General features: G+C 40.9%; 1 protein-coding gene across 1 annotated transcript; it reads right to left on the reverse strand.

The window, feature by feature from the left end:
- Positions 1 to 352: 352 nt before the first annotated feature.
- Positions 353 to 10816, reverse strand: LOC306832554 (sorting nexin-4-like). Its single transcript, XM_079357334.1, has 15 exons — positions 10784 to 10816; positions 10242 to 10387; positions 9434 to 9558; positions 7259 to 7400; positions 6984 to 7133; positions 6603 to 6650; positions 6321 to 6376; positions 6045 to 6117; positions 5766 to 5827; positions 5125 to 5190; positions 4919 to 5008; positions 3248 to 3347; positions 2923 to 3068; positions 2354 to 2468; positions 353 to 2157 (listed from the first exon to the last, which is right to left on the reverse strand). The coding sequence occupies exons 1-15, from the start codon at positions 10794 to 10796 to the stop codon at positions 2110 to 2112; spliced, it is 1380 nt and encodes a 459-aa protein (XP_079213460.1). The 5' UTR covers positions 10797 to 10816; the 3' UTR covers positions 353 to 2109.
- Between the last annotated feature and the right edge of the window lie 980 nt (positions 10817 to 11796).

Here is an 11796-nt window from a genome sequence, read left to right on the forward strand (position 1 = left end):
CCCTTAACTGCAAACACACAGATAAGCCTATTTGATTTCCATCCGTCACCACAGGTATCATGGAAATAAACAACAAGCCATGCATACGGGTTAGTGCAGGCAGGGAGTGTACTGTGACACAGCTGCATTACAACAGCCTGACATTTAAGAAGTGTCTGCTCAAAACACTTTCTTTTCATCCTCTTACTTCAAAGAGCAAAAAAAAAAAAAAAATCCAAGGTAACTTCTCATATAAAAATGAGTTATCAAGCAGTCTGACTCAGTGATCTATAAACACAGCGTACAGCACCACATGTTCCTGTTCAGTATATTCTGTGACTCCTCTATTGGTTATTGAAACACAACGCAAATATAAAAAAGGAATATTTTTATTAGTGTCTTCACACAATGATTACATAAAAAAACAATCTCATTTCATTGCCCATGTATAATAATTCAATTTGGGATCATTTCACTAAATTGGTTATTTCTGCGTCCATGTCATATTGATTTTTACATCCAATTTTCCTCCTATCATAAACATCAAAACACAAAGCAATAGTAGCAGATGTGAAGTGTAAAGCAGATCTATTGAGCCGGATCCTGAGGATGAAACATGCAGAGTTAAAAATGTCTACAATTTGGTCATTATTTTTCACACAAAGTAAACCGAGGCATTTTTGGAACTCAGGGCTGAAAACGCATTTTGTCTCAACCCTGTTGTGCAAAACTCATGTTCTCGTTAAGGCCACAGGATCTGGCCCTCTCGTCAAAGAAATGGCTCAGCTCTTGATGTTCATGTTTGATTCTTGTGATCGGCACTTATGATTGCACTTTGTACATCAGGCAGCGTGTGGGGGCACCATGATTCTGGCCTCCATTAGGGAGGTCAATGCTAAAAAGGCTTTACTGTATCAGAAACAGCATAAAGCCTTTGAAACAGCATATAGCCTTTGAAACAGCATATAGCCTTTATGACTTTTGACTCTCTATATGTGCACTCTATCTGCTGTTAGCACAGAACTAAAAGATCCACATCTTTAACTTCCCTTCTCCTTGTGTCTCCTTCTCAAATATATAGCATACAAGTACCAGGTCGAAGGCTCTTTGGTCAGCTATTGATTAATAACAGCATAAAGACTGACTTCAGCATGAAGTGTATAACACCTTATTCAAGAAAAGGAAACCTAATGTAACTATTAAGTGACTTCCCTAAGTATGGCACATGTTGCCTGACATTTTTCTTTCAGATTATTTTGGTCTAATTCGTCAGCATTCCCAAAGAGGGGAAGGATGTGATTTAAGGATTCTTGTCATCTTTTCATGTACATTTGGCTACAGCTCCTGATCCCTGGTCTGATCTGTGCCTGAGAGAACGGAGCGGTCGAAATGTACAGCAACAAACCTCTGAATGATTCCCTTATGTTTCACTGTTCTGCTACATGTAGGAGGTCTGGGGACACAGATTACAGAGTCTTCTTAGAAATTCTCGAGACCAAAATACACAGTAGGTGAAAGTCAAAGTCAAAGATAAGTGCTTCGACAACACATTGTGTTTTAAAGAGTTAAATTAGAGCAAACAAGCTGGCTGATGGTCCCTGGTGTACAAAATAGTTCTGAATCCATCCGTCTTTCAAAATCTTTTGAATCAGACGTTTGATTTTTGGACTTTAATATGAACCACCGGCTGAAACTCCCCAGCATCTTACTTCATCATTTACATTTTTTTTAGGGTGAGAGATAAGACCGAGCAAGTATACCAGCTGAAATGAACTCCACAGCTATTCATACTGGGTAGTTATCACGCATTCTAAATACAGGATTTTTCTCTTGGACATGCTGCCAGCTTTGCAGCAAAGTTCATTTGGATCTTCTGCTTTATGAAAGTTGCATGAGCAGGATCGCAACTGAATGCCACACAGGGATCTTAAAGGCTCTGAAACATCTGAGAAATAATAGTGTGTGTGTGTGTGTGTGTGTGTTGTGATAGGACGTCCAAGTTGCTTCAAATCTGAATCTGAAGTCAGAATTTGGGCTCCCGTTGCCTTCTCCAGAAGACTGCAGGTCCCACTCTGAACAATCTGTCTGACTATTGCTTTGGTGCAGGAGCGTGATTGGCTGGGAAGTGGCTCACATTTTGTTGAAACACTCCTTGGCATTGGACCACACCTGGATTCCCTGAGACAGTGAAGATTGAGAGTTTTTTTGTTTGTTTTGAAGGAGAATGCACAAACAAGACTATTCTCTGTAAAACAGATGGGGGAGCTGCACTGCAGAGGAATGGACCGTGATTTAACCAACAAACAACACAAAAGCCTGGCGTTCTTGAGCATGTATGACTGCATATAGAAAAAGCAAACAGAGGCTCCCATACCTTCTTACACATGCTGATCTGCATAATGGCATAGCTGATTAGAGCTTCCCTCAAATCATTGTCCTTCTGCTCTTTGAAGCGTTCGATGTCTTCCCAGGCAGCTCGCACAAACACTCTGAAATCACAATCGCAAACAAAGACACATGCCGCTGTGAGTCATTTAGTGGAAGAGGAGGCACAGGGGGGAGAATAGAGACATATGCTCATGTAAACAATGTGGTGGTTGGGTTACTCTGTATTTATAGATGTGCTTTTTTCTTCTTTTTTCCATTAGTACTATAGTTTGTTTAAAAAAAAAAAAAATCACTGCATGCTTACTTATTTTGATCCCGGGGTGCCAATCCTAACACCACCCACTACTTTGAACAAATATTCTTATTGATAGATGTATTTTTGATTAAATGGTTGACTCAAGCCATCAGTCATTATCCAAATTAAGAGTGCATTAAAGAAAAAAAAAGAAAAAAACAACACATTGTTGAATTGACGACTGAAGACAGTCACATGACGGACATCTAAGTCAGATGGGGGGAAAAACTGCAGAATTGAGAGACTAGTGTTGAGCTCACTGGCACTCTTTGTTCTTCTCTTTCAGCGTTTGCTCTCCCTCCTGGATACTCTGCTCCAAGGCTGCCAGCCTGCTCTCCCTCTGCTCCGGGCTCTCCTGGCCAAACAGCTTACTGGTCATCCCCTTCAGGGAAAAGACTCGCACCGTCTGCACACAAACGCATGAAAAAACATAATTAGGATCAGGACATCAAAAGGGCTTAAAAACCCGTCAATTCAAGTAGTCTGCTTGATGTAGTGTCAAAGTCTAGTGTGTATGAGCCTCAGATGTGCAGCAGAAATCAATAAATTGTGAAGCCGGTGTGAGTGAGAGTGCGGTTGTGTTACCCCTGTAACCAGCTCCTCTTTCTGTTGTTTCTTATGTGCGAGATCTTGAGCTAACATCTCCAGCTCATACTGGACCAACTCGTGCTTCCTGCACACTGACCTTCATGACACACAAACAGTGAAGAAAAAAAAAAAATGAAATCCACCAATCAGAACATGCATCCTGAACAGCTGAACAGAAATGAGCCCATCTGCTACCGAACGTGATAAAGTAAGATATGACTGATCTCCATCCAGGCAGAAAAGCGCGCTTTCATCAGTGCTTGTTGCAACTTTGCATCACATGCTAAACTGAAAGCTAAAGATTTACATGTCCAAATGATTTGCATTAGTGCTGCTGCATGCTGCTTTGTTTTGGATTAAGTCCAAGAATGTTGGCGACATTTTGCGAAAGAGCATCAAGCCGTCGTAGATTACTCGTTGGGGCAGATCGAAAACCTTCGTGCTTTGACCTCTTTTGAAGAGGCGACGACATGGTTAAAAAGTGCAAACAGCAATGAGGGCTTCAAAAAAAGACCAATGGGGACTTTGGCTATTATCTCTGCCAGCACTTACATTTGGGGCTGTGGTAACACATATTTGTATTATCCTTAAAATGGAGATTATCTGAATAAATAAGTCAGCAGAAAAATATACAGCGCCCGCACTTTGAAATATTTCGTTTAAAGCTCCTGTGAGAAATCGTTCTCTTTTTGATGACCTCTGTGGAAACAGTGATGTCATCCTGCCCATGTGCAGTTAAGTCTTTTTCACACTAAAATCTCATCCGGCTGAGTTTCAACAGTTGCAGGTATCACTCATGAACAAGCTGTTTCAGCAGTGTGCAGTCAATCCTGCAGTAGACGCAGTTTCTGACATCATTAAGATTTCAAACTGTCGCTGATGGTCTTGTTCGCATATGTAGTTTATAAAGTTACATCAGCATTCATATTTGTCCGTTTCTTCACCAGTGACTCCTCACAGCAGCTTTTATTGTGGGAAGCAGAGAATTCTGGGAAGCCGGGAAGAGTCAAATGTTTGCTCCATGTGCTTCAGAACGCCTCAATGATTATCAGCTAGAGAGAAGTTCTTTTTCTTCCACCCGTTTAGTTACTCATCAAATCATTGCTGTTCTAGACTAATACAGGACGTACTTTAATCCCCGCACTAAAGGTCAAAGTGGAATACACTACAATCAGTGCGGAAGGTTCCAGCAGGTTGAATACACCTTTGTCTGACACCTTCATATAAACTCTAATTTAACTCTTTGGGTTAAGACTTCTTTCAACCTAACATCTCAAACATTAACGCGGACATGACGGGATTGAGTTTCAAAGAGCGAACCATCAGTCTTTAATCCGAATAAGAGCGAAAGCTTAACTGACTCGTGTTGAACACTGATCAAAAGGTTTCGTATTCAGCTCTGTATGAAGTGCAGGACGGGTCTCTGTCTTTAACGGCAGAGGAGAAACCTGCACACCAACCCAACAAAAAGGAGGAATAAAAACTGCACGAGAGTGTCGAGGACTAAAACATGTACGGTTTGTATTTCATTTGTTTGTCTTCATTGTAAAGAGAATATCTGCGTTTAGCTCCAACACACCCCAAATGTCCTTTTTTTGAAACATCTAAAAGGAAGCTCAGTTCCACATTAACGCGTCTCTCTCTCTGATCTTGTAATTCAACCCGTACCTGACAGCGTCGGTGTAGTAGAGGTATTCTTTCAGTTGGTCTGCATAATGCTCTTCTTCCTCCAAAATGTCATCTATTGATGCCGCGTACCTGTGCAAATGCACACACAGTCAGAATCCTCCATGAGCCAAGAGACATGTGAACATGTGACCGTGCAGTGTCGTGTCTGAGTATCAATCAGGGAGAATCAGAAGTTGACTCAGTACGTGTCCATGTGGTGACCAGCGCTCTGCAGACCGTCTCCCATCTCTTTCTCTATCGCACTCCACTCACTGGACACAAACAGAGCAGCACTTATTAATACTTAACAATAACAACAACGATAATAGCACTTATTAACTTCATATTGTGTCACATGTTAACAAACACACTTCTACATGGAAGCATTTCTGCAATTGCTCCAAAGCAAAAAAATAGAAAAAAAAGAAAAAGAAGAATATTTGAAGTATTATCAAAGGATGTAAAACGTATCACTTTTCCCATCACAGGTCAAGGATGATAACAAAAAAGCATCTCCATAATGAGAGAACCACCATGTTCTTCCCACACTTGCTGGATGAATCAGTTTATGATTAACTTCAAGAAGAAGTGCAAATCTAAACATCTGAAAAAATAGGGCAAGGTTTTTTTTGTTTTGTTTTTTAAAAAGGAAACACTAAGAAAGCAATAAAGGATGTACAGAACGACAGTTGCTGGATCCAGTCTGTGTAATCACGTCTTTCTTTTTCCCTCTCGAAAATTGCATTCTGCTTTATTGTGTTGAAATGTTGAGCCGCCCATCAGTCAAACGAAGAGTGAAAGACACGAGTCAAAGAAATGGAAGAAAGGAGGAGTTGTTATTTGTCACCTGAACACTCGGCCATAGTTCCCATGAACCTTGTAAACGCCGTACAGCCGGTCTGCTACTCTCTAGAAAGAAGGCAATCAAATCACACACTATAAAAACATGCGTTTTCCTCTGATGCTTCTCTACTAAATAAACACATTAATAATATGAAGATTACGAGAAATAGATGCTCAGGTTACACAGCATGAGATTCTAAAAAAAAACAAAAAATAAAAACAACCTGATCCACTGGTCAAACTAAAGCAGACAACGTTTGTGTTTGTGTATGCTGAAACTCACCGCCCGCACCCTCAGTAACTGAGAGATAACAGTGCTCAATTCATCACTGTACTGCTTCAATGCTGTGAAGCGCCTGAAGTACAAAAGAAATGAGATCATACATCAAGCAGCAGGAGATCAAATCGGTCCTTTTCTTTGTTTCAGCCTGTGTTGTTCTAATTTTAAACTCTCATTATCACACCTCTTCTCCCAACCGGGATCATTGATTGAAGTCAAAGCAAACAAACCGATAACTCAACTTCTGTTTTGAATCTTTCCGGTGTGTTTGGTACGTACTTGTCAGGGTTCTTGACTCGGAAGCTCGCACTCAGAGACTTCAGTCTGGAATCAACCTGGCAGGAAACAGAACGCTTACACTGAGAGGGGGGGTTTTTAAATCGAGCATATGGCAACGCGATAATGTACCGTGTTAGGATGCCATTTGCATATGATAAAGCGAAGCCAAAACACTGAAACACAGTCTGTGTGTGTGTTGACGACAGAATTCATAGTCAAGCACTTCTGCAGAAGGTACGTGCTGTAATGTTTCAAGGTGCTAGAACACGTCTAAATGTTTACCTTGTCTTGGAAGCCCGTCTCCAAAACAGCCTCCCTCCATCCTTTCTCCTGAGGAGAGATGATTGACAGCGGACAGACACATAACAGACAGGATTATCAACCGTGCTGTGTAACATCTGGACAACAACATAACACCTTAAGAGGCAGCAATGAATTGAGCCTATTACGGAAAGAAGACTGGTTCAAAATGGGAAGTGTCCCTTAAAAAGGCACATTTCTATTTCGATCCTTTTTTATTTAGTGTCTGTGTCTTCAAACAAACATTGCAGCCTCTTGTTCCGTCTCAGGTTGAAATCCCCGGCCGATGCTTTCGACTGTGCGTGAGAGCGCGTCTGCCTGCATAAGTTAAAGGGGGGGAAAGACCAAAGTTAAACGGCTAACCTCCGTCAGAAAGAGGAAGAAGATTTTGTCGTTGGAAAGGACGGGATGTGAGGCGACTCGCAGCAAGAAGTTTTCCAGACCAACTCTCCGTCGCTCGACGAAATCGGGGTCAAGGTTGTCTGCCGTCAGCTTGTGCCACACAAACTCTGCCTAACAGAAGCACAATTCATCCAGTCAAAAAATCTTACTGTGTCCACCCACGTCGAAGTCCATCCATAACTTGGAGGAGTAACATTGGATATATGATGAACGTTTATGCTCCGTGTGTCACTCACCCTTTTCTCTGGTAGAGGGGGGATGATGACGTACGAGTAGGTGACCAGGAGATAAGTTCTGAGCAGCTCAAACTCGCTGTAGCGTCTCCACAAGGTGTCCGGTGCTGCAGGCGTACTGCCCTCTGGGACGGACTCAGCTGGACTACATGAGGAGTAAATCAAGACTATTATGAAGTATCACAGTACGCAGGTGGGGGGAAAAAAAATTGAAACGTAAAGCTCGTTTAAGCAATTTGAAACACAAACCCCTGAGCGACAAATCAGCCGGCCGATAATAACAAATCAAGTTATTATCAGTATCGGTTCATTTTTAAGGCAGATAGGCGCTGGTATTACTCAATCTATTCCCCAGGTAAATATCGTTTCATTTGAGTTTCATTGTATCGCCCGAGCAGTTGGTCCACCAGCAGAGGGCGCTATATGCATAACAACAAATGTCACCCATCTTTTCTTTGTTTTCTTTTCCACAAGTAGAGCTGTGCAAACGATTTAATGTGCTGATTATTCTTTTGATTTATCAACTAATCTAACAATTCATTTTTCAGATACAGATGATTTCACATCACCTGATCAATGTGGTTATTCACACACTATGTTCAGCCGCCATCATGACACACACCTCCCTGATGTTTTTCTCTTCAAATACGTTCAGTGCTGACGTCCTCGTGTGGTACGCCAGATGACTTTCGCAAACCACCGCGTCACTAGAAGGGTTCAAAACCTCCGGCCCTTTGGAGGAACGTGCGCATTTACCGCCACCGCTGTTTGGGACGACGCGCCGACGCAAATTATTCATGTTGACGAATTGGTGACGTTGACCGCGACGACGTGTCGTTCCAGCTCAGTTGCAAGAGTTTGATAACTGCATTTGAGGAATAAAAACGCAATAATGTTTATATCTTTAGATCTAGATCAAAGAAACCATAAAACGGCTTTGGATTTTCTCCCTTCTTAATATATTCTCAGTATTGGCACCAATGATGCAAAATACATCCGATCTGACTGTAGAAGTTATTTTGTAAAAGGCTAGTAGGTTATAACACTCTTTAAAAAAAGTTTCAATAAACAGACAAAGCTCCTTCAGTGAACATCAGACTGCTTGTAATAAAAGAGGTGGTCTGCCAAGTCAGTGCTTCTCTGCACTTGGTTAAGTAAATTCATCAAACGTCACCGTGACGTAACTTTTTCACACTCAATGTACGTCGAGGTTTAATTTCATGTTCAGGAATCGATCATTGCACTTAGAATCCAATCAGACAATAAGATACACAGAGGTTCCCAGTCCAGTTTGACGTTTCCAAAGTTAGAAGGTTAATGAAAATAAAAACAACAACAAAGACAGGCCATACCAGATACAATGTGTCTCAGTACTCTTTAGAGTCTCTGCGACCTAATCACAGGGACTAGAAACTACTAGGCATTTCCTTATTTGTTTATAAAGATGGCCGAACTTTATAACAGACAAGTCTTAAGTTTTCTGTCAGGGTGCAAATAAGACTGAGATCTGGTTACTAGATCATTTTCATTCTCCTGTGGATATGAGGCATTGCCATCCCGGAGAGAGACGCCTTTAATCACGAACGAAATGACTCAAATTGGAGAAGCAGCGTTCAGTTTCTATGCTCCGTATATTTGGAACAAACTCCCAGGAAACTGCAGGTCCGCTGAATCTCTCAGCTCTTTTAAATCCAGGTTAAAGACTCACCTGTGTACAGCTGCCTTTAACTGAACTATTTCAATAAAGATTGGAACCATTCACTATGCACTGTAACTTTTAACTCTTTTACTTGAACATATTGTAAGTTTTAATACTTTCAATGATTTCTCAATTTTCTATTTTCACGTTTCTTTTCTGTCCTTTCGTGAGGCGTTTTGAGGTCTTGTGTTAAGCACTTTGAATTGCCTTGGTGTTGAAATGTGCTGCATACAATAATCTTGTTTTTCCTTTCACCGTCACCTATCGGAACATCCGTTCAACATTTAGCTTTAACAGTAAAAAAAAAAAAAAAAAAAGGACGAGGAAATGAAGTGGGGAAAGAGGAAGTGTATATTTCCCTTTCAGTGTTACTGGTCCAATTTCAATGGTATTTTATGATGGAACAAAGTGGCATTAGGTTTTCTACAAACAAAATGACAGCAATAAAAAAAAGGTGCATGCTCCAGCGTATGACCCACCGTGTTTCTATGAGATAGACCGTATAGGTCTCCTGCATGTTAACCGTGTTCTTCCCTGTTCTCTTCTCCGCCTCTGAAACATTGATCTCCAGTTTTGTTAACAGGGCTGATCCTCTCTCCACCATCTAAACAGAGAAGGAAGAAATGAAAGAGTATTATTTAGTCATGAAGGCATGTGTGACACATGTGAGACAGAATCATCATTATATCACAGGTGCATGCAGGACTCAGGGTCTGACAGAGACATAGACATGTGTTGTGTTTATCAGAGGAAGCAGGTGAACAGAGAGGAACAGATTGATTACAGCTTCTCTAAACAAGGTTAATATGGCAGGTCACAAGACAGGAAAAGATACCACTCCCTACACAAAGTTAGAAAAAAAAAACCCTTTGTAAAAAATGCAAAAGTTATTTTGTTATGAAAACTTCGAAAATGATGCTAATGGTGATAATGAACACAAAAGGACCGTGTTTAATTTAATGTCAGCAAACTGTATGCGTTGTCTTAAAATCTGCTAGCTGGCAAGCTAACGTCAGGAATAAAGTTTGCATACTCAAAACAACTGAGCCCAACTTTGTGACAATACGGTTTACTTGCAGAGATAGAAATGAGTTTCCGCACTGAAACCAGCAAACTTTCCTAAAACTAAAGCAAACTCTCCACTTCCTCTATAAGTAACTAACTGTGTCTAACTCACAGCTAACGTTTACATTAGCGTCAGGCCTTTGAGAGGAAAGTTTGAACAAGTTAAAGCAGGCAGCTGAAAAGCACAAATACATGTCATGGAGAATAACCAAAGATAACGACCGTGTTTATTAAGTTGTTTTCGGATTCCGTTGAAGTGATATCGGTGTTGCCGATCACAGCTGCTGCTTCGTTACTTCCAGAGTCTGCCATCATTAAATGTGTCTTCAGACGAGCCGCTGTAGTCAGCTGAGCTGCTTCCTCTGCGGCTGTGCGCATGCGCAGTGCAGATTTAGACCAGAGCTCGCTGATGACTTTTTTTTTAACCAACAAAAAAATCAGATGATCTATTGTAACGAGATCATAGATAAGTACATCAAGTAACACGTCAAATGACATCTATCTATCTATCTATCTATCTATCTATCTATCTATCTATCTATCTATAATATAAAATATATTGTGCTAATAAAGACAAAAATAACACATAAGGCAATAATAAATACTTTAAACGTATATTATGATTGCTCTGTTCATTATAGTGGAGTGTTATTGTTGTTAGCAAAGCTGGAGAAATTGCAGCTTTCTTGAAAGAAAAAAAGAGGATGGTTCAAACAGGTCCACAAAGTTTCCATGCGTCTTTGCTGAATTGATGAACCCATTACCCTTCTTTGGCATCGTTTTCGTGTTCTGAAGGCTCCCTCCTTTGACAAGGCTGACATCTACTGGCAGAAAGGGTGAAGATATTTTCCACTTTTGTCCTAGAACTCTCGTCTTTTATTGTGATGCTGTCACTTTTGTGCCTCTCTGGAAAACATAATTAAACGTAAACATTGTGTCTAATGCTCCAATGAAACTGAGTAGTAGTTTGTAGAATCTTGTATGTAAAGTAAACAGCTCAGTGATTACCAAGCAGTTAAAAGATGAGACAGTGTGTACATTTCTTCAACAAGCAAAGAGATTGAAGACAATCTCGTTTTACCAGCTCAAAATATACACAGGTATTAAAGAAAAACACAAATGTGGGGGGAAAAAACTCAGACTGTTTCATAACTATTCTTGTATAGTGATTCAAAAATAAGGTTCTCTTGATGATTAATTTACTCAAATTGTTGACATCATTGGGATCCATCTCTCATTGGTTGTAGATGGTTGTGGGCCCATATATGAATGAGAGGGATGAGGTTTGCCTCAGGCTAGTAAACAGCACAGAAACACAGCCTTTTAGTTCCTGTGGTCACGCTGTTGTGCAACGTTTAATGTTTAAAGAGAAGGGTGGGGCAGCATTTAGTAAGGAAGCATTTTATATACTGTAGATGCCATTGGGCATGGAGAGGGGAGTTGTGAGTTGAAAAAGAGAAATGAGAGAAGGAAAGAAAACAAAAGCATGCAGGGACAAATGGAACAATGTGAAGATGCATTAACACATTCATTAGTTTACTGTGAGATGATCCATGTCACACATGCAGCAGGGGTGGATGGAGTGATGTTTGGATGTGGTTCTCAGCTAAAGCGTGTCAGGAAACCCAAAGCCTGTGCTGTGACCATCCGTAGTCACAGCAACAGCATAGTTACCATTCTTTCCTGCCACTGACCTCAGACCAGCCACCGCCACTTCCTGTCGGTACACAAGGCACGCAGACATACACATTTGTGCACACACACCTCAAGCCCTATT

Source organism: Symphodus melops (genome assembly GCF_947650265.1).
Source record: "Symphodus melops genome assembly, chromosome: 12".
In the NCBI taxonomy this organism is placed as follows: domain Eukaryota; kingdom Metazoa; phylum Chordata; class Actinopteri; order Labriformes; family Labridae; genus Symphodus; species Symphodus melops.

Coding starts and splice junctions, on each gene's coding strand:
- LOC306832554 (XM_079357334.1), bottom strand. Junction 6,118..6,320: donor CGAGTCAAGAACCCTGACAA/GTACGTACCAAA, acceptor TTTGTACTTCAG/GCGCTTCACAGCATTGAAGC. Junction 2,158..2,353: donor AGATCAGCATGTGTAAGAAG/GTATGGGAGCCT, acceptor TCACTGTCTCAG/GGAATCCAGGTGTGGTCCAA.